At 35.2% G+C, this 24837-nt stretch overlaps 1 protein-coding gene across 1 annotated transcript; it reads left to right on the plus strand.

Moving 5' to 3' along the window:
* Positions 1 to 3987: 3987 nt before the first annotated feature.
* LOC145676067 (uncharacterized) lies at positions 3988 to 14138 on the plus strand. The gene is made up of 2 exons (XM_081746932.1): positions 3988 to 4753; positions 12103 to 14138. Exons 1-2 carry the CDS (start codon positions 4389 to 4391, stop codon positions 12260 to 12262), a joined length of 525 nt encoding a protein of 174 aa, XP_081603058.1. The 5' UTR covers positions 3988 to 4388; the 3' UTR covers positions 12263 to 14138.
* Positions 14139 to 24837: the final 10699 nt, after the last annotated feature.

A 24837-nucleotide genomic window follows, 5' to 3' on the forward strand; every position in this document is an offset into this window, starting at 1 on the left:
ATGTAAATGTTATTTTGAATCTTCGAAGTTTGACCTTTTAAATGGCATTATTTTATTTGATTGTATTGCATTTTTTTTGTATTCTCCCTCTATGCTTCTATCCCGTCGGCTAAGAAAGACGATGAGAAAAAAATATAATGTGAAACAAATGTGAAGAGGCATTACATGATATGCATATTCTATCCTGCAGTTGCTTTAGCTAGCTTTAACATGTTAGACGGCTTTATTTTATTCACACTACTCTTAGGAGAGTGAAATTCTAAATATAATAACTACATACAGAACTCTCTGGAATTGTCCATATAGATATCAATGTAGGATTTTTCATATAAATATTTTGAGTTTTTGTTGTATGTCATATATAGTGCATTGAGAGCACAAAAGAGTCAAGTACTTTGGTTCTTGTTAATTTTAGATGCAACTCATGTTTGAGATATTTAATTGAAGTTCCTTTCATTGTTTATAGATTCATATGAAGATATTGTAAATACCTTTTGAATAAAAAAAGTTTTGGTTCTAACCATGTACATAAAAGTACCTACAATCAAGTTTCTCACTTTCTCAGCTTTCTGAAGACTTGATTCCGTTGTGCTCTGAAATCTCCATGATATTTGTAAGAGATCACCAAAAACCAATAAATTTATTTGTTCATGAATTATTGTCATAATGGTTTGTTTTGGTTAGCGCATGTCCATAACAAAAATTAAATGGTGGCACCAGAAAGTTCACTGATTATCTTCTGCTCTCTTATTTTTTTGAGTATTGTGCATCTATTGTGTGCAAATTTATAATATGCATGCTTATATAGCATGAAGACGTTAAGAGCGAAAATCACGCACATGACTGCAAGATGCCCAGAAGTGTTTTATTATTATTATTATTATTATATCTAGTTCAATTTAAAGCAAAGGGAATTTGAGGAACTGAGCTCGGGTGTAATCCTAGGGGTAGGCGAGATGACAATGGTAGATTTATGTTGAAAATAACAAGAGTTTGAGAAACACACCCATACCCTATGGCAGGTGGTCCCAACAAGTAGCTTTGAGTCACAATCGCGTAGGAATGGATCGCTCTGCATAAAACCGTTTTTACGATATCAGGTGACACATGCTTAAAATGAAGAAGGGGTCAAGTATTTGGAAATTTCAAGGTGAAATCTGTCACGTCACAACAAAAGAGTATGCAGAATAGTTACTTCACTCAGGCGGCATAGCTGAAAAGTAATAGTGAAGAACTGACACAGCAAATACAAACACTATGTACAAAGTAATCTTCACAGAAGGAGCAATTGTGTACTGTCAAGGATGAAGTGCTTTTCATTCTTTTCGGAGGTGCTGTTACAAGCTTACAACCTGAAACATGTCAAGCTAGAAAGGAACAGCAATATTAAGATAAATTATATAGGTCACTTGAAACCATAGAAACGGTTCACTGCTTCCAATTGTAATCAAAACTAGCTTGTAGTGGCAACCTTTAACAAATTAGTATTTTTCGACATCTTGCACGCGTATACCCACCACAGCAAACGTGCCTCTTCAATATGGTCACACACGAGTTGGTGAATATCACCCTAGTAATATATATATATATATATCAGTTCTAAGATATTTGCATCAAATTTTGCCTTTTTTAATAGACGTCAGTCTGTCTCCTCTCTCTGACTCAAATTTCTGAAGAGGTACTCGAACTTCTTTTACATGTGAACTTACGCATGGAATTTGGAGAAACAGGCAGGAAGAAAAGTCTTGTGTGGCAACGTTACATGCAAAATTGAAAAAAAAAAAAACAGGAAAGACATGCAAATATTGTGAACATACATATTTAAAAGCATATGTTGAAAAAATGTTGGAGTATCTGTGTTCTGGCAGTTACCCAAACTAATTTCTTTATAAAATTTAGCAATTTAATCCGCCTTATGCAAAGTCGTTTTGACAAATGATTAGCATAATGCTAAACCCCCGACTTCTGCAGGAAGCATATGTAAGTCGAACGCTTTAGTATGGTACTAATCATACGCCAGAAGTACTCTGCATATGGCCCAGTTTTCTTTATCATCTGTGGCGAGTTTCGATATGTGTGTGGTCATTTCTAATTCCTTTTCGTACTCATTGATAATTAAATTGCATCAAAGTGTTGCAAATGACTCATCTTCTGCTACAACTGATATATGATTCTTAATCTGCGCCTTAGTTTGTCTTTTAACAATTCACTTACATGAAAGAGGTTAATGACAGCAGCCTCGCCAGACTGATCATCACTAAGCAGCTATAACGAGGAATTTAACTGATAGTGTTTCGAAGGATAGGTTGCGTTGTCGGCGGAAAACGAGTTTTACACAAGAATGACTTACCATACAGTGTTCAGTGCTTAGTCCTGTATATGTATACCAAGTTTTATGCCGGTTATCGCGTTCTAACCGAAACATGTCCCTTGTTAGAAAAAATCGTATGGGTAGTTATATAAAATACAGTCAACGAATTTTAATTTATTTAACCTCCAAATTGTTAAAAACCTAGAAGTATATCATAATAAATGCAAATAAAGTAATTTTTCATACTTTTCTTATAATTTGAAAAATAAAATAAAGAAATGGAAATAAATTCCTTCCCGGAAATTGATATGCAAGAAAACAACCCAGGAATATTCCCGTTTTTTATTTTCCTTTCCACCGGAAATATTCCCACTGTCTATCACTACTCTTAAATGAGTTGACATTGGTAAAAGTTAACATTTTACGAATACAATAAACGAAAAAAATAAGTAGTGCAATTTAATTTACGGTGGAAAACCATAATGATATCAAAACAAAAGTACAAAGATAACACACCAACCAATTTTCGTTCATTGTTACGCATATCATTATTATTATTGTTATTTATAATAATAATAATAATAATAATAATAATAATAATAATAATAATAATAATAATAATATAAAGTCAGTGGTAGCTCATGCGTTCAACAAGTATACAACAGTGGCTTTAAACACAATTTAAATTTCCAATGTCTTTGTTAGGTCGGGCTTTATATTTGTGAAGAAGAAGAAGAAGAAGAACTAATTTTTTCAATAAGCAATTATTCTGTATCATATTAAAACCTGATCGTATATTTGATTGCAAGTACCTTCTGTAATTGCCGGGAGAGTAACCTTGAAATATCGAGTAGAGTGGATGTTATGGTGAGTGCATCGTGCTTTGTGTGTCTTGTGATGACGAGAGTTGTTTGGGGTTTTCTATACATATTTACTACACTTACACACTTTTTTTCCCCCTTACACATTCATATATTCTTTTCTTTTTTCTACATTTTTCCCCAGTCATTTTACACTGCTCACTTTTCTCTACCTCTTTTTCTGTTGAACTTGGCCTTCAGCCCCGTTTATCTGTTCGAAATTCTCTCCTTATTCTAACCTATTCCTATTGTACCATACTTCTCTCCAAAAAATCACAGAAGAAAATATTAAAGGGAAAGCGCAGGAAAAGTGTTATGAAGAACTTGTCAAGAAGAGCAGGTTGAAAGTAATACAAACATATAAAAGGCGTTATGAGAAAATAAATTATATGAACAATGATTTACAAAGCATTTTGCTGTTCAAAGCCAGGTCAGGGATTCTTGAAACTGGGGTAAAATTGAAAAACTTTAAAGAAATGAACGAAAAATGTCAATTATGTTTTAAAGAAGATGAAACATTAGAACACTTATTGTTAAAATGTGAAGAAAACCTAAAAGTCAGGGAAAAATGGAAATGGATCGATGAAATGAAAAAAGAAGGAAATTTGGTTAAATTAGCTTGGAGGCTAGGCTCTAATGTAAATGGAAGGGAAATAAGTGAGAAAGAAATAGAAAAAAAACAAAGAAATTATTGAATTTTGGTGGAAAAAGAAAATTAAAAACTTTAAATAAAAAAAGAGTAGTACATTTTTCATTTTTTTCTTTTTTTCCAGGCACCAAACTTCCGAAGAGAAGGAAGGAAAATACCTTGAACCTGAAATTTGACTTTTTCCCGTTTGCTGCACTTCCTTTTTTACGTATTTTCGCTTTATCATACTTACTACTTTCTATCCGTTTTGTGACTTTGTACACATCTTGTTACTTTTTATCATTTTTCAACAATTCTAATCTTTACATTTTACACGTTTAATTACCTTTCTAAATTCCCGATATTCTTGTTCAATACAGTGATAATGATACTATGCAAAACTTTTGTGATGCTTACTAAAAACAATCAATTGTCGTGTGAGCAAATGTGGCTGAGGAAGAAGAAGAAGATGGGAAATATAAAGTTGCTTTTTTGAGGGTACTTGTAAATCATTTCATTAATACTGGCAACGTAAAATATAAGAGGAGTATAAGAACAGTGTTAAATTCTTATTATAATTCAATTCACAATGGCTGGTAAGGCGTCTGTTAAGTTGGAATTGATGTACAAAGAAGAAATTGCTTATGACTTACCTCATGATGATCCGCTCGAAGGGAGAGGGTGGACATACGAACTAATGAATGACAACAAAGAGTTAATATTATCTACAACGAAAGGAGAGGTATCAGTGGACAAGGATACAGCTATGTGCTCTTTGGATGTGAAACTAAACGTTGATAGGGTGAAACCAGAATTAGCACTAGAAAAAGATCCTGCATTTGAAAGTAATATAGAAACGCTAAGAAAAATTGTAGTTCAGGAGACCTGCGCGTCGTATTCTAATGAGTCCCAACAATTAACAACTAAAAGTTTAAATTCAGTTCGGCCAGAAAGGTAATGTTCAATTTTTCATTAACTAATTGGCTCAGATTGATAATGCGGTTACATGGTTTCGGAAATTTTGTTGGTTAAAAGCAATACTTCACGAGAAATATTTAGGTATGGGAGATATCATGAACGTAAGTTAGTAGCCTACAATTTGGAAATGACATGGCACACATAGACTAGCTGTATACCAAATAAAAATAATAATAATATTGATACCATCCATGCATTTCTTATCAAGTTCATATATTGACAAAATAATTATTTATTTATTATTGGTTACACATTTCTCACTAATTGTATCACATATTTAAAATATGGGTTCTCGATGATATTGTTTTATTTATATAGAGACTTATTTAAAATAACAAATAAGGAGAATGGTAATTATCCTAAAATTTTACAAATGTAAAGCTGTAATGTATTATATTTGAACATAAACTATGGACGTTTGTGATTTTATTTAGGATTTAGCTCAAAAGGGTCTAGCCTCATTTTTCCGGAGGGCTTCGAAAGACATAAGTAAAATACGAGATAAAAAATATTTTAACCAACAATGGATGTTCATTATTTGTAGAGGTCCATACATGAATCCATTTCATAGGTACACTCATTTTTTCAAGGAAATCGACTTTTTACATTCCCACGAATCTTTTCTAGGGTATGGACCTGCATTTCTCAATATGGGATCACTTTAGGGGCTTGGTGAATGTACATGATATATGAATTATTGTAAAAACAACGCTAACCAGCATGTGCTAGATGGCCGGTAAAATAATAATGCTATGCAGATTAGGGCATTACGCAGAATGTGGGTAAACAAGGTTAGCGAAACATTCTGTATTTAGGATGACTTACATGTTTTACGTGTTGAATGTGTTCTTGTACGTTCCTAAGTATTTTATAGGTAACATCCTGAAATGCTTTCTTTGCTTGTATATTTGTGTTCCAAAGTAACACAATATATTATGGACGTAACTTCTTAATTATATTGATCCCTTCATTCCCAAACGTTTTCATAGTTCCGTGTTATGATTTGCCACACTAAATTTTGATACTTCATTTCGCTTACATTGGTTACTAGCTACCTTGACAAAGGGTTACTTTGAACAACGGGCATTACTTTGCACAAAATATGAAGAGACTTTCTCAGTCCTCCGTCGGTAAAACCATGAACTGTATACACGAAGTTTCAACTACCCCTTACGATAGAACATGTAACTTTATTTTGGTGTTAATGTTGGGGGTCAGCATCAGTTCTAATTACTGGGAGGGTTTGTGGTTGTAGTGGTATGGAAAGCAGTCACTGTAAAGACCGCCAAATTTTAAAAGAATTTCCGTCAAAGTTAAGTCAGTTTCGTTATATTATACAACGTAACTTGCATTTTGAACATTTTAATACAAATAAATGAGTTAAACGGCGGTAAAGCCCTACGGAGCGCCATTCTGTATGTAATTAGTTGACAACACAAGTTGTAAATCATTCATAAAAAATACAGATTAATGAATTGGATCATAAAACCAACGGTGCTGACAATCTCTTAGAGTTGAAGCTTGCAGGGTTTCTGACGATTCGAATGAATCGCTTCTACCCTAAGACATTACATACCACCCTACTTGCATGCCTTCGGCATTCAAATCATGACAAATCAGGGTTAATTTCCAAACCCCCGTTGGGCTCTCAACATTCAGGCCTTGAGGAGGCATTTTAAGAAAATAAATATAATGAAAATGCGACGAGAAATACACCCTGGTAGGAGATTTAATGCTACAGCCCCACATTTCAATTGATCAATTTTTTAATCATTAGTATTACTTCAGGCCCGCTCGTACCTACCAAATTGGTTGGTTTACAAATGTAACGATTTAAAGAGCGCTAGCTAATACTTACGTGTGGCTTACAAGCAATTGCACTTATCCTTGTCGAGAATAAAGTCACATCCGAGAGCATTTGTCACAATAGTGAAACACAAGATAACAGTAATATTAACTTGTTCATTAAACATTATTGCTGTTCAGGGCCTACTCGTACGTAGCAATCTTAATTTGTTCTCATAACATAAACCTTAATTTTACCATATACTGCCTAACTGTCGTAGGATCTCCGTACTATGGATACATCATAGTATCCGGTGTTTATCGTAGTAAAGGGTACCGTGGAATCGTAAACGGGCTTCCCTTTTTCTTTTTCTCGAGACCGGTTTATGATTCCCGGCACAAGAATACAAGAGTTATTTTCGAACTTCAAAAAGAATAACATTTAATTTACTTTCTCTAAATCCAAATCAAAACTCTAATTATTTTCTATAAATCCAAATCAAAACTAGTTGTTATACCAAAATCTAAAATCCGAACATCAATTTTATTACTATTATACTTTTCTCTAATTATGCCAAACATTAAAAGTTAGAACAAAATTTTGAAATTTTAGTCAATTGCAAATCTGCACATTAGCTGAGAACCACCATGGCGTCGCACTGGTTTCATCACTTTAATTTTATAACGAAAGTAGGGATGTCTCTAGGGGATGAACTATCTTTTAACTTTCAACCCTTCTTACCTTATAATATCGCTTTCTCTGAAGTCAATTAACTTCAGGTATCATTAGCCACATTGAATGCACATTGACTTTACATAGTAGACTGCATATATATATCGAACGACGAACAAATCAACGAACAACTTTATCAAATTCAAGGTTATTGTCAATTACTTTCAATATTATACTAAATTGTGTTAAACTTACAGTATTTTGACGGCGACTTAATCTTACATTACAAATTTCGCATATTTTCTCATTATACAATCACAACATCCGATGAAAAAATTCACTATCTGAAGAGCACATTTTTTTAATTACCCAAAATTTTAACTTTATGATTAATTGTAGTTATTACTAGTTCTTCTCTAATTATGTTCGTAATTATATCTAATTGCCTAACCTGTCTCTAAATGCTTGATTGTATGGGGACAGTTAATGTTAATATAAACATAAAGGAGAATGATAAAAAACTCAAGCAAAATTTAATAATAAAAGTTTATTATGAAGTATGGTTCCCAAAACTGGAAAACCTGAAAAAAAAAGTACAAAACTTAAACATCCTAATAAGAATTCGATACTGAAAGTCCGCATCCAAAACGGGATAGCCATACTTTTCAAAAGTGGAGCGGTATTATTACAATTTCAAAGTCGGAATGGATTTGCAGCACTAAAATGCCACTTACGTTAGACGTAAACTGTTACAAAGACAATTTTGAATTTGTTAATTCGCGCAAAACCATTTGCCTGCGACACAAAACCGACAACACTGTAACTTCGTTATCACACAAAATCATCAATTGAACTCTCAAGCCCTTCCTGGCTTTTTCGAGAGGGCGGATACGCGCAACCTGAACGCTACCGCTTATCATGTGTGAAACATCGGTATCCCTTGCCGGCAAAACAATTGCATTAGAAACAATTGTCTACAGGTACGCGCAACGATTCTTCTTTTTCGCTATCTCTACACTCCATATTTCCTTTTCCCGACTGTAATCGACTTTCTGGTTTATTTGGCACATATCGTTCACAACTTGGGCCGGCGCGAATTCAAAAGTATTTACGGTTTCTTTTCCGCGTTGCACTCTTTTATTTTGTTGGTTTGCGTACACTCGAACTGTGCCGTTCGCTTTTATTCATAGAACACAGTGAGACCTTTCTTTCATTCCGCTACACTATTTTTAAACTCAGCAGTTACTGAATCAACATGATTGGCCGCGTTAACTAATTCAGAGCGTACTTCGGTTAAGGAGTTATTGGCTACTTCGATATTATTACGTAAGCTCTCTGCTTTGGCATTCAATTCGCTTTTTCCTACGCTCCCAAATCGTTTCTGTTACAGGCTGTTGAATTTCACCTACTGATTCATGTATTTTTTGTCCTAGGCATCCAATATTCATTACCATTTTTGAGCAATGGTTTCTAATTTTTTCTCTAATTCTTCCTTCTTGAAATTGTTCTAAAACACTAGCCTCCATATTGATATGAATTAAGAGCAACTAATTTAAAGTACAAAAATATAAATGTCTGAGTTTAATGAAACACTTAAAACATGAAACACGAAGAATTTTGATATTATGACCATTAACAACCAATCCTTCTTTTCACAACTCAGGTTTCATTTTGCAAAGTGGTTCAATATAAAATTAACACAGATATAAACTAGTACCATATATAAAATATTTTCTATTACTATTCAATTGGCATTGATTCCATTTTGTACTAATACACAATAACACACTCAGCAAGTCCATGTGATAATATTTGAAAAACAGTATCACGTGACAGTTTCTACACAATAACTCTGTCTTCATCAGATTTCCACTCCTGGCTGCTGGGAGTTGGTCATCACTTATATATACTGTCCGGAGATCAATTTTAATTAGGTTACGCCCCTTCTTTAAAAAGTAACACTTGTCTGGCTTTCGCTTTCACTTTTTAGCTGCACACGTGTCCAATTAAAGGTTTACTTTCTTCCGCTGCATGCGTCCTTTGCTCTAATTATCCGTATTTTCCTTGTTATTTTGTTTCTCTTTCTTCTTCCTTTTTATTCCTTTTCTTTAAGCAGAATCTTCTTCCATTCCTTATTTATCGAGAATCCTGCATTCCAGTTCATCACCTTGCCTCCTGCTTTCATAATCTCTCTGGCTTCCTTCCATTTTCTCACCAAAGTTCTGTTCTCTACTTCTATGACCTCTGCTCCTTCTCACAATATCCTATGGTTTGTTTCTTTCTGATGCTTGTAAATCGCATTGTTGTCCATTTTCAATCTTACATCATCCTGGTGCTGTTTAATCATTTTTTTGCTTTTTTTTTTTCCCCTATGTAAATTTTGTTACACTCCTCGCATCCTACTCTATATGTTACTCCCCCTTGATCTTTGTTCGCTATTGCTTTTCTCTTTTTTCTTCTGACTAGTTCAATTATTCTGCTTCCTCCTTTTTCTGTACGTTCTAATTCTTGCTTTCCGAAACATTCTCTATATGTTCTCTGTTTGTTTGCACAGTTATTGTGTTGAAACTGTCACGTGATACTGTTTTTTTACTTATTATCACATAGCCTTGCTCAGTGTGCTATTGTGTATTAGTATTAAAACATTTACTTTTATTCATAAATGCACATGAAGGTGCATAGTGTAAAACATGTATGTATGTGTGTATACTCAATCAGCTGTTTGCTATCCACTCACATCTACATAGAATTAAAAATCAACAAGAAAAATTTTATGAGCTACATTAATCTCTCTGTCGCTCTCAAGGTCAAAACATATTTACTTAACTTACATGGAAAATCTACATTAGTTACTTCTTGTTTTCATCTATCCCTCTGCTTTATTTTTAATTAATTGTGTGCGCCGTGGATCTGATGGAAATTGACTGTCGACACTAGGCTAATCAGATTGAAAACTCAACACGTTATCTGTATAACTAGTGGTATTTTGAAAGCAGTTGTAGGAAGATTGCTATAATTTAATCCGGAAAACGGTCGCCATGTGGTTGAAATCGTGTTTTTTGGTAGTTGTTAGATTCTTGTAAATATAATTGTAACCTTCACATTGGTTTTCGTCTTTTTCCCAAGATTTTTCACTTGTTTATTGCATTTATCCCAGCTTTGCTACGGCAATGGGACGTAATATTGAGGTCTCAAATATTCAGTAATAATAATAATAATAATAATAATAATAATAATAGTATAGGTAACAAATTCCGTATTAGGACACATTGAATTAAAGCCTGCAATATAACCGGTAGCGTAAGCGATAACTTACAAAATAGTCGGGATTGGAGAGAAGTGTTAGGACAAACAGCACATACCCTCTCGATACGTTCCTACAACTAGCTACATGTTATAACGGAAGGTTTCCGTACAACTAAATGTTATAAAGGAAAGTTAAATGTTATAACGGAAAGTTTCGAGGTAATTTTCGTGTAGAAAGTAGGGATTCTGAGCTCACAAGAGCCGTAATTAAATTTGTTTTTAAGTAATGATTATGCTAGCTCAGCTACAGAATATGTTGAAGGGGTTTCGGGAAAGGGGTTCCGTACGGTCATGAGACACCTCTACATTTACTCAAATTAAAGGAAGATAGCTGTAAAAAAAATCAACTGAATATAATTGAAAACTAAAGCTTGTAATAAACTAACTTGTGAAGTTTTCAGATGTAATTATAAAAGCTTTGCTACAAAAATATTTACACAGACGATAATTCAGTGAGCTCTGAAATACAAACTAACAAAATGATGTATAAGATACAGTCTACAGAGCAATTGTTGCTTAAAGAGTGGCATACACTATTTCTAGAATCGAGATAAGATGAGAAATGTTTACGATAATTTTGGTCTCGTCTCGATTCTCATCTCCAAAGCATGACTATAGTGTGAGTTAACCTTGTCCCGTTTCGAATTAAAATGTTTCATCCCGATTTTGTTTGGTTTGTTTTAGAATCGAGATGAGAAATTCGTCGTTTCATGGGCAACATTACACAAAATCGGAATATTTTTTTTGCCTAATATCACGTTTCTGCTTGTAATGGTAACACCTGAGCGATAATAAGTTTATAATTTTAAAATATTTTTCGAGATTATTGTTATTATTATTAGTAATATTCCTGAAAATTTGATAGTTGAAGTGCTGAAACAAACTAGTATTCAAATATTTGAATGTAATGAAGCGTGTGTTATAGCCGATCTATTTCTATCAAAATTCCTTAAGTAAAAAAAAAAATTCTTGACCTGTATTCGACCGAAGAACCTCGAGATTTCTGATCAAGTCCCTAGACCACTGAACCACGATCACAACTGTGTAAATGATTCGTCTTTAATCTTGTTACTCTAAGTTTCTCTGCCTCAGATTGGAAAATTGTATGTAATTTTTTAATTCGTTTCAAAACGCCTTTCGTGTTCCTCTTATGATGTTATAAGTGAATGATCTTCGGTACAGTTTCTTTTAATACGTTGAGTTGTTCTTAAACCTTTGGATCGCAAGTTGTTTTTTTTTTCTCCACACGAAACTACAGATAAGACAGATTTAATTCTGATACTGTGCATTTGTGTCAAGGCAGCCGACAATACCTGGTCATAGACTTATATCCGCCACGATATAAATGATAGTTTAACTTCATATAGTGATACAAACTACAGCAACTTATTTTGAGACAATAGTGATATGGTACTCCATTTTATATTTCTACAATATTTAATGTAATAAAACGTGTAATATAGCTTAACTTTATCATGTAATATGGTGAATGATTACATGTTTTCTTGCTACTTAATCATTATCTCCATTTACATTTCATTGTTTGTTGAATTTGTTACAGGTGCAATAACATCTTTGCTTTCCACGGAGAAGGGAATGCATTTACTACATTAAATGAAGCCATTTCTCATTCTTATGAGGAAACAGATACTTCGACGCAGTTTGGCAAAGAATTTCATCGATCACGTTTGACAAAAAAATATGGTGACACAGGAAAGTGAAAAGCTTCATACGTCCCAAACTAGTGATAAACGCTCTGGTCAAAGTTTAACTATGTCAAGTGGTGAGTTAGTGCATTCAGGTGAAAAATCTCACATATGTGGAGTATGTGGAAAGAAATTAAAAGTACGTTCAAGTTTGGCTAGACACATGTTAATTCACACAGGAGAAAAACCTCACATGTGCCAAGAGTGTGGTAATTCATTTAATCAAAGTTCAAGTTTGGCTAGACACATGTCAATCCACACAGGAGAAAAACCTCACACGTGCCAAGAGTGTGGTAAGGTATTTAGTAGACGTTCACATTTGGCTAGACATAAGTCAATTCACAAAGGAGAAAAACCTCATACGTGCCAAGAGTGTGGTAAAGCATTTAATCAACGTTCCTCTTTAGCAACACACATGTTAATACACACAGGAGAAAAATTTTACAAATGCCAACAGTGTGGTAAGGCATTTACTCATCCTTCAAATTTGGTTACCCACATGTTAATCGGATTAACTTAATCCACACAGGAGAAAAAGTTTACACATGCCAACAGTGTAGTAAGGCATATAATCGACGTTCGAATTTGGCTAAACGCATGTTAATCCACACAGGAGAAAACCCTCACACGTGCCAAGAGTGTGCTAAAGCATTTAATCAACGTGCGTCTTTAGCAACACACATGTTAATCCACACAGAAGAAAAAGTTTACAAATGCCAAAAGTGTGGTAAGGCATTTACTCGTCGTTCAAATTTGGTTACACACATGTTAATCCACACAAGAGAGAAGTTTACACATGCCAACACTGTGGTAAGGCAATTAATCGACGTTCAAATTTGGCTAGACACATGTTAATCCACACAGGAGATAAACCTCACACCTTCCAAGAGTGAGATAAGGCATTTTATCAACGTTCGAGTTTAAGTGCACACATGTTAGTCCACACAGAGGAAACTTACAAGCGCCAATCGTGTGGTTAGCATTTAGACTACCTTCAAGTTTGGCTTTATTTATTTAATTCACATAGGAGAAAAAGATTACACAAACCAGGAGTGTGGTAAGGCATTTAATCGAGGTTCCAGTTTAGCATCACACATGTTAAACCACACACGTGCTAAGAGAGAAGTAAAAAATTTAATCAACCTTCAAGTTTGGCTACACACATGTTAATCCACACAGGAACAAAATATCACACGTGCTACGAGTGTGGTGGCGAATTTAAATATCGTTTAAACTTGGTTACACGCTTGTTATTCCATACAGGAAAAAAAGGTCACGTTTGCTAAGAGTGTGGTTTGAAGTTTCATCGAAGTACAACTCTGGCTACACATGTTAATAAGCATTAGTATGCCGTGAGTGTAGTATGTCATTTGATATACGTTGAAGTTTGGTAGAGACATGTTAATCCACACAGGAGTAAAACATCACACATATGAAGAGTGTGATTAGGCATTTAATCTACGTTCAAAATTGGCTACACACATGTGAATCCACACAGTAGCAACATCTCACCTTGCAGATTCCTAGAATAGAATTTATTCAAAGTTCGTACGTGCTGAGCCACACAGGATCAAAACCTCACACGTGAGAGGTGTGGAATACGATACAGTCTACGTTCAAACCTTGAAATGCAGTTTCAAACATGTTTCCCTCACCACTAAACAGCCATATTTACTGCACAGTCTGTAAAATTGTTTGTAACACTTTTTAGCAGCATTCTACTGTAAATCACCACATTAAACGCAGAATATAAAACATCTGATTTGGCACACTTCTCTAGCGTGATATTTCGTTGTCCAAGTCACTCTCACTCTTTTCTTGCCATCTGAGTTGAATATTGTAAATTATTTTAATTGAGTGTTCTCTACCAATAAATGATAACGACATTTCACTGCATCTCCAACTCTCAAACGCAGACTCTAGCCGTAGCCTTTCCGTGGGTTCACAATGGAAATGATAAAGCATAGAGATAGCACAAATATTTTTCCCGAAGCAGAAGCTCGAACTTTAACTTTTCTGCGGTTTAATGCCGTCTTTTTTATTTTATGCATAGACGATCCTAAGTATATACAAAGATTTGTTACTGACAAACTTAACATACAGATTTACAGTGTGGATAGCTTCATTATTCAAAATCTATAAAAAAAACTGTTGACCCTCTAACCAAAAGTTTTCCACATACCTTTCATTGTCCGATTACCTAGTCCCACTCTGGAGCTATACCAATGCATAACTTGTCCATATTACAGTAATATATCGAAAAAGAAAATCTCACCGATATCAACAAACGCTTCCAAACTCAGCACCCTTTATTCATGCAATATATACTACCTCACTTTAGACCGCACACCAAATCGCTATCAGCATACTCCTTGTCCCTAAGGTATACGCTCTGTCAGTACACTTTACCTCGTGAGATTCATTGTTCTTAACCGTATAGTGGTAAGGTGAAAAAAAAATTTTTATGAATGGTAACATTTTGCCTCCTGGACCCAGTAAAATTTTTGTCTGATAAGATGTGAACTAGGATTTAAATTTGTATTATATTCACAATATTAAATACAAACACCAGACAGTGGATACGCTTCAAGCAAAACTGTACATTTTTATTGAGGCCATACCTTTCTTGTTAAAATTAAGTTCGATAATTATGTGACTATTTTATTGCTTAAATAACGGTACTGAAAATAAAATATTTATTAAGTAGAAAGAAGTAAGCCAGGATTTCTCCTAATAGCGGTATATTCACGTTTCAATTCTGCAGCAGTCTCCACACATCATTTTTGCGTGACTTAGGAAAATCCACTTACAGTACTTTTGGCAAAATATCTGGCCTTACTGTGTTTATACATGTAACGTCCTCGCTTTCCTACATGAGAAGGTACGGAAGCATCTTCTAGAGTCAATCCGAAAAACCCTACTGTGTTCGCTGAATGTATAACATTACTATTAGTCGGTTCTACATTTTAGAAGTGATAAAATCACGTTATTTGCCATCGTGTAGTGTTTCTTTCTTCGTCATATCCAGTAGGTATCTGGTCTACTATGTCCACCCCACCTTTAGTATCGTTGTAAAATGTGACGATATCTGGCTTCCTGTTATCTCTGGTACTCTCATCTAATTTGACGTGATTGTGCATACTAGAGATCAGCACTAAACACAGATTTTTCTTAGATGCATACGAACCAATGGTGCAGTTCTAATGAAAACCAAATACACTACTGTATTCTTTCCTCCGTTTGGCATTCACAAACACGGGAGCAACACTCTTGTTTTTACGAATTGTCCCTACAATTGTTAACTTACTGTCTCATTCCATTGATTTAACCAATTAGCAGCTTGTAAACCGATTATTCTAAAAAGGTCTCCTTGCAAGATGAACCATGAATCTGTTGACACAATCTCTTCACTACTTCCTCAGGTTTGTTATCTATCTGGAACGGGCCTTCTGGTTGTGTCCTCACATACACTTCTATATTTGTTGTGTAGTATAATGTTTCACTAACAAGAATAAAAATTTTAATTCCACATTTTGGAGGACCTTTAGGCATATAAATACGAAATCCAAATCTTCCCCGGAAACCGACAAATGTCTCACTTAAGGTTGCTAACATGCCAATTAAGAAAACTGTTGTTGCAGTTGTTTAAAAATAATTCAAAAAAAGTCACGAATTGGGGCTAATCTGGTGCTTAAGGTTATATCTGATTATGTTATTCATTAGCATCTTCCACTCTTTCATCCATCATATCCTGCACAGTGATCACTTTCTGCTCAGTTTGGCTTCTCCGGTTCCCATCATCACATAGAGATAACCGTACGCAAAAGACATATTCATTTGTCTGATTAACAATACACATGTGTTAACTTGTGCTTCGCACCTCCCCTCATTCTCCATCCTCGTTATCCCTTTACACATTTTTTTATTTTCTCTAAATGTATTGTATTTATGTGAATCAATCTGTCTATATTAAATTGTGTTAGATATGTTTACTCACATTATAATGCTAAGGATCAAAGTTCCATACGCCCATTTTTTTCTTTTTGTTATTTGTTATACCGTATAATTGTAAAATTTCGATAGAGCACAGATCTCCACTTACACTTTGTAAATAAATTCTTTTCCATCACTCACGTTACAGAGGGCGTAACCTTCTCATAGGTTGCTAGCCACTTTGGTTTGCCGGTAAAACGTAGTGCATTCACACACTTTCTCAGCTGGCGCACATGTAGTGAGACGTAGCTGCCAAGTCTAGACTCTGTTTATTGCACTCCTGTGGGCGCACAGTGATGCTGATTCATTAACAGGCGACAGGTTGCAAGAAATTGAGAGTTTTCACGAGCGTACTGGCTGGAGTACACAAGTAGTATAATTTTTGATTATCATTATGATCATCTTCACTCTTATCTTGTTCCCATCACATTTTTTTGGATACTGTTTCAGTTCGGTTATTTTACCGCATATGATAATTGACGATGGTGGCTCAGTTGTAAAGCGTTCACCTCTGATGCATGGGGTCTCGGGTCCAAACCCTGCTCTCGCTAAGTTAACTTTGTGGTGGACAAACACCGTGTGCTTGGGTTTCCTCGGAGTTCTCCAGTTTCCTCCCACTTTCTTCATTCCACAATTTCATTCTTGCTCAGCATACACTGAACCAAGTTCCCAGTTCTCGTTCTCCGACCAGTAGCAACCACCAAGCATCGTCAATGAGTTCACCACCATTTAAGAAGCATACAAATGCACATAGCATCTCGAGCTCCGACTCTGACTCCAACCAGCTTATCCTCCTCCGCAGCCTGTCTACAGCTTGCTACAGCAAAACTACAATCCAAAATACTTTAGTTCGAAGGTTTTACTTCTCTAACTTCTCCAGTATCGACAACGCAACGATATTTCGCAAATGGTAGAAACAAAAAGATGGATTCATCATTAAATCACAGTCGGTTAACTTCGCAAAATAATTCGTGACAATCCAGTTTCGAAATGTTCAGGAAAAATGCAACTTCATCTTCTCGGAACAACATCCGACACTAGTAACCTCAGCCACATACCATGTCAATAGTAGTACGAGGGGTCCCTCAATCTATAACACTTGATATATAGGCTGAACTTTCTGAAGTGGGATACACCTTTAAAAATGCATCCGTATTCGGAACAATCAGGGACCAACGTACATAGTTCGAATTCTGAGAACATTACAGGATACTATCAACGACGTTTTGCATAAACAAATCTTAATTTTCAAGAAGGACACCGATTTGAACAATCCTGCTCATTACGACCAATTCCTCTCCCAGGTAAACGCTGTCAAAACAAACAAAGTACATCCTACTAACAGGAGCAACCTATGAACATGTTATCCTACAAAGAAGTGCACACTTTTCCTCTTCCTATGAAAACTGTCCGAATCTGCAACACTTGGTATCAATTCCCGCCTCTGACATACAGCTACAAGTCCAAGTCTTAGTTTCCTCCAGAAGAATTCAGGCCGAAACTTGTAGTACCACTATTGACTCGTTAAGTTCAAAATCGAAAAGGTGAGACTTCGAAAGACTAATCAATTTCTTTATATGCATAAACTATTAGCATTTGTCAAGCACACTCTTCAATACGTTCATCTTTTTCACAACCATTAATAATAGAACACGTTTAGCACGCAGCTCGCAACATTCTTCACCTCGATTTTCATGCCACTTACAGTGCTTCGTACGTGCACTTTCATGTATCTCCACCCGAAACAACTATTTAACTTCATAGTGATCATGTATCTAGTTATTTGACTAAGACTTTTATTTCTGTTTCTCAACATTCTCTTGTACTTACCTCATAAACTCATATTTTAACAACTATTACACGAGGAACAATTTGACACATTACTTATCAGTAAAACGCATCTCACTCCCAAACTTAATTGCAAATTTACCGGCTATCAACTCATTCCACACGATATGAAGCTTCCGGCTCGATGCGCCACTAGCGGCGTTACAATACTATTTCATCCTTACACATGTAATATTTTCCATAAGTAGAAGCTTTGCTTTGTATATACTTAAACAGAAACAAAATATTTGCTGAGCAAACCAATATATTCACATAAAAAATATTACATACGTGTTAAAGTTTCGCCAACTAACATTTTGGCTTCATCAGACACTATGAGATATATGAGAAACGTGCAGTCTTATATACACACAAGAGCTGAGATATTTTGCTTTTGATTGGCTCCTGGCAGCAGCCAATCAACTTCAAGTATTCAAATTCGTATTTCGCTATACCGAGGCTTCCTATCTGTTTTAAATTACACACACACATCAAAAGGACGATCTTAGCACAACTAATCTAAACTAACAAATAATTGGCATAAATAATTAAATAATATTATAAATATATATAAATACACATAAATAAATAAAAATATAAATAAACAGATAAACATACAATTACTCATACGCTTAAAAAGACGACACACACATACAGTATATACTAGTGGTAGGCACAGAAACCGGTTTTTAGGAAAACTAAAACCGGTTTTTCAAAATTAAAAAACGGTTTTCTCCAAAAGACCGGATTCGGTTTTCTAAAAAAAACGGTATCGGTTTTCTTAAGAGCCTGGTTTCGGTTTTCTTCATTTCCGGCTCGGTTTTCATCGGAAACGGTTTCGGTTTTCTCCAAAACCGGTTCTTTTATTCTTCAAAAACCGGTACGCTTATTCTACTGAAACCGATTTCGGTTTTCTTCAAAGCCGGTTCAGTTTTTCATCAAAACCTAAATCAGTTTTTCCAAAACTGGTTCTATTTCTGACCAGAATATTTTTCGTTTTTCTCCGGAATCCATTTCCTTTCCACAGATAATTTTATGTGTTTTCCTGAACAGTTTTGAGTTTTAGTTTTTACTAAAACCATTGCGATGTTTACCGAAGCCGGTATTGGTTCCTTGAGAATCTACATATGTTTTAGATCTTCAAATCGGCTTAATTTTCAGTCAAAATTGGCTTCCGTTTTCATCAAGAACTACCTTTGAGCTTCTACTTAAATCCAGTTTGAACTTTCATCAAAACCGAGTTGGGATTTTTGATATGACGGTACTTTGTTATTATTATTAGTTACGCTTAAAAACATGTTTTTCCTTCGATTCAGTATTCACTCTTCTGTAAATCTCTAGTTGTTTCGAAAACAATTACCTTCTTTATTATCAATGGATTTTCAGAACCTGGATTTTTTTTTAATTAGACTAGCTTAACCTGCACTCTCTACACAGCGTATCATTCTCATATGAGCATGAATCTCCTTGTCATTCCTCACGACATCTGTACATGTCCCCTTATAGACACAACTTAAAGACGTCTTGATAAAAATCTGCAAGGGGTACCACAAAGGAGATATTTTTTCAATACCTCGCACCGTTTGCAAGATTGAGCGTACTTCTGGTTGGAATTTCTAATTCATGTATGATCAGTGCTTTCTTTCTTCTTGCATGCAGTATGTAATAAGCAAATACATTACATACAAAATTTATGACAATGCCAGTGCTATATGGTGTTCATTAGCAAAACATTCTAAATATTAAACATTCTCCATCACTCGAGAAATAGTTTTCTTCGATTTTCATTATCAATTGATCATGAAACAAACGCCTGAGAAATATACAACTACTGTATACAAACATGTTGTGTTGGAGTGTATAACTTATAGAATGTGCTATTTTTTAAAATGTCAACACTTCCAGTGTACCCTAAAAGATGTATTAAAGAAATTATGGCAACGTTTTTTAAATATTCAATTGGAACTGGGCCACTCTACACAAAATTTGGAATCGACCAGCAAAAATGGCACGATTCTAGCACTTGTGGTTTTCAAGATCTCATTGTCAAAATGATTGGAGACAAACATATAAACCTAGCATTTTAATATATAGATATTTATAGTCACAAGTGATCAACTTAATGGGGAGAATACTGAAATGAAACACTATGCCCTGTATGATAGAGTTGCGTAATATTATGTAGTAGATAGAAGAAATGGTAATACTAGTACAAAAATTGCTTGATTTATTGTCTTCACTAATAAAGACAGACGGAGGCATTCCTACGGAGGCTCATCTACCGCTTTTTCAAAAATTACTGTGTATTGTTTCTTTGAAACGGCTTTTTCTTAGTACCGTCGTTGAATTAACCTACTATAGCGAACTTTTTGGCTTGTTTGAGAACTGGATACCGAAAGTCCGGATAACTATTTACCAGTAAGAAATTGAAATGTATGTAGGCCTATTGGTGTTCATTTCCTGGACTCAGAGTACAAAATTATTGTGTAAATCAATTCTTTCAAGCGCTCTGAGCCATCATTCACTAGCGGTTTTCGAGCTCGACACAACGTAATATTTGCGTTTAGTTTGCGTTAATGAAAATAAGTATTAATAAATAGCTTTTTTCAGTTTTGTATTGTGCTGATGTACGCACATTTTGCTTTGCATGAACACAAATCGCTACCACGCAGTGGTCTCATGCAGTGACACACATGACGAATGGAGTGTTATGTCGAAGCTTCAGATTCTTAGGATGATTCTATTTCATTCATGTACAGTTAATGGAGAAATTTTTTGTCTTCTTTACAGGTCAAGTTGCTATGATCAAAAACACAAGAATTTTAAACCATCTAAAATGTTTTAATTTGGGGGTCATAAAAAGGGGTAAAAGTGGATCTGAAAAGGTAGGAGGACGGTAGGTAGCAGCAGGACGTCATGCTTGTTCCCCCTTCCTATATTTCTCCACTGTATTTTTTTAGGATCTGGGCGACGCCTACATATTTTTTCGAAGTCGGGACGGAGTCCCCCCGCGTTTAGAATCTATACCCTAAGTTGCCGTTTATATATATATATATATATATATATATATATATATATATATATATATATATATATATATATATATATATTGATAGATATCAACTCACGAAATATTGATTTAGCCTCTCATCATCAAACAGTTTTGAACAATGGAATAACAAGGCTCCCTCTACGCGGTATGTTCTTCCTCATATAGATATTATTTTCTCCCTTAGTGTGATTATAGGAAAGTTAAGTGCATTTGATTTTAAAAATAGGAAAATTAAAAATAATAGATAAGTAAAATAAACATATTAGGTTCATTGTAGTTGTAAACTGGCTATGATATGCTATACCACCAGTTACAGTATCAGATTTAATTTCTTGGGGACACAATCGAAGGGTGGATACATTTTACTTGAGGGGGGCTACACTGAAAAGGTTAATTTCACATTATTTGTGCAATATTAATATATACTACCGGTCTGGGGTACAGGTATAGCCTACGGGTAGCGCCCGCCTCCTTGGCCCCCTTCGGCAATGTTACTAGTACCAGATTTGAATAACAACTCCAGGTAAGGAAAGTTCTATTAATATTTTATTTTGTTTAAGAGATGTTAGCTTAAAACTAAAATATTGTTGTATTAAAAGATGTTTCGATGTGCACAATAGCTAACATTGTTAAAATATACTGGTAATCAAATGTACGAAAATGTCATTTTCTGTAATATATAAAACAAAATCCTAAACAACGTTTTTGATAACGTATAACGTCCTTAAATGTACTTTATTCTAATTTGAACGTTTTGGAACCTATAAGTCTTAAGCCTATAATGTATCGAGCTCTTGATAATAAACATTTGCAGGTGCATATGGTGCAACGATTGTCAAGGTCAACTGCGCAAACGCACTGAGCAAGCAATTAATATTCATTTCAGTGAACTGCAAGATAAGGGTGAAAGTAGCAATTAAGTGTTAAGCAATTAAGGTGAAGCAAAGCACAATATGTCACGGAGTGAAGTGTGGAAATACTTTGAACGTGCCGAGACTAGAGAAGAAGCTAAATGCTTCTTGTGTAAAAAAGTACTTAGATGCAAAGGAGGATCGACAAGTGCTTTATTAAGATCAGTAAGTCCAAGTCTCTTTAGTCATCATGGCATAACCGTCGGGTGGTAAACTGAAACAAACCAAAACTTTCGTTATTTTACTTTACCTTAAAAGTGGCTTTAAGGGATAATGGGATGTACAGTAAGGGCAGTGTTTAAATTCGTGATAAAAAAGTACCGGGGCCCTTCCTGGCTACCATATATATATATATATATATATATATATATATATATATATATATATATATATATATATATATATAGTGTGTGTGTGTGTGTGCGGTTTAGGCGAATCCTGTAAAATTCCATTCACTTCCATATTAAATAGAGTTGGGAAAACTTCTGTAAACACAAATCAAACAAATCTCATGACAACATAGTATTTTCACATAATTTTTATGTGAATAATAATATCAAAATAGCTGAATTTACCTCTTATAAGACAATGAATGCAGTTAAGTCACAGTAGTTTCCATAAAGCTTCCTTCGATTTGTTTTCTTCTGCCTCGATTTCTTTCCTAGCAACTTGAGAGGGCGGTGTTTCTTCCTTGTGATATCCAGCGCTTAACGTACGGGAGGGGTTGCGGACAATGGCGGATCATTAATATTTATTGTCATTAAAGATGACACACTTCCAACCGATAGCGCGTTTCTAGTTGGCGTGACAACATTATTCATTACACTGAAACCCCTCTCACACTCAGCATTGCTGACTGGTATCGTTTGCACACACTGCATTAGTACCTTCATTCTCCCCAAGACCTGAATGCCTCCACTATCCTTAATGTCGCGATAAGATTGAATAGTTTCTCGAAAACACAAATAAAACAATTCACACAATTCTTTCAAGTCTTGTTCGCTATAATCAACATTAATATTTTCCGGCCAGTACTCAGGGTAAATAATTTTCATCATTTCGGAGTACACAGTATCCTTCTCAGTCAAGCACCTTCTGTTCATAGAACTGTCCTTTGTTAATTTCCGAAGCGTTGTTTTTACTGCCACTCATTTTCAAGGGAACTTCTTTAAAATATTTCTCTTCTATGGCTCCCTGTACTTCTCTCCACTATATGCCTACTCTCTCTTTATGGGCCTTAAACACCTCGATATTTCTGTATATGAGCTTGGTTGCCTTCGGTAGGGCTATAGTCTTTTCTTGCAAGCACTCTTAAAAGCTAGAAAGCTCACACAAGACAGTAGAAGAAAGAACTTCTTAGTTTCTGTCACTATCCGCCCCCTCCTCCCCCAAGGATTTTATAGCTCAGCTATAGCCCCTGTTGAGAAACAAATAGAAAAAAGAAAATTACCAGCAGCGACCGGAGAGAAGGGAACCTTGTTTCTGCTATTTTCTCACTCCCCGGTTGCCTCAATAATGCACTTGAATTTTACATTAATGTGAGCCACCGAGCTACCGAAACAGTGACAAAGGAAAGTTAAGGTACGCATTTTATAAACATTGTTTCAGATGCGGAGAAAATTTTTAAAAAAGTAAAGAGAAAAAATCCGGGGCTGAAACCAAAACAGTACCGGGGCTGAGCCGCGGTGAGCCTCTGGAGGGACAATTCTGGATGGTACACTTTTGCCGTAAATTTCCATATGGGTTTACCATTCAGAAGTGTTCCTTACTGTACATAAAAGTTTGAGGCTTCTTATATTGTTATAGCCCTGTGCATACTAACTAGGGTTGCCAACAGCCCGTTATTATATATTGCGGTTATTTTTATTAAGGTTGGTGACCAGTACAAACTATAAACTTCTTACCAGCCTCTTTATGACCATTATTTTGAAATTTATAATCTAGAATAAAACATTAAACATCCTAATTCTTGAACAGTGTCTTATTTGCAAATACAAATTTTCATTGTATTATACATTCGGTGATTTTTTAAAAATCCTAGGGCAGTTCTTTTCATGATTTTCATTTTGAGTTTAACGTCCCTTTTAGCAGAGATGCTTATGAGTGTTCTTTTCATTTATTTAACAACAAATTTGAAAATTAAATTTTATTGTGAAACATTGTTTCCGACAATAGACACAGACAGGGGCGTATCCAGAACCGACTTCTGGGTGGCGGTGGGTTTTCATACTGCTACTTTTAAAGGCTCCAAACTTTGGAAGGGTTTTATTTATATATATAAAATAAGAAAGTTTTCTCTTGTGGGGGAGCGATCGCCCCCTTCCCTGGATCCGCCCCTGGATACAGAAGTGTTTAATTTGTCATAATTGTGCGGCATAAATATAGCGTGAGGATTTGTCCAAAATTGACACGTACAGATTAAGATACTATTTTTTCATCTCTCGATAATTTTAAAGAAGTAGCAGTTACTGGTAAATAGAAGAAAATGATCGATACGACTTCAAAACACAATGTTTATATTACGCTTATAAGTGCATGCATTAAGGATATGCAGAATACGGGTCCTAATGTATTTTGTTGGCCCCGCGTAGCGAAGTAGCTAACGCTTTCGCCTTCGGTGTGAGCGGTCCCGGGTTCGATTCCTGGTGGGGGCACTGTCGAAAAAGTGTAAAAAAGCTTTTTCATGCCAGCCATCCTGAAAAAGGCTTTCCTGGGTTTTCCTCATTCACACCAGGCAAATGCCAGTGTGGTACCTAACTTTAAGTCCCAGGCCACTTCCTTCCTTTCCCAATCCTTTCTTCCTTTCC

This window comes from Thermobia domestica, chromosome 18 (assembly GCF_964235325.1).
Source record: "Thermobia domestica chromosome 18, izTheDome1.hap1.1, whole genome shotgun sequence".
Taxonomy (NCBI): Eukaryota; Metazoa; Arthropoda; class Insecta; order Zygentoma; family Lepismatidae; genus Thermobia; species Thermobia domestica.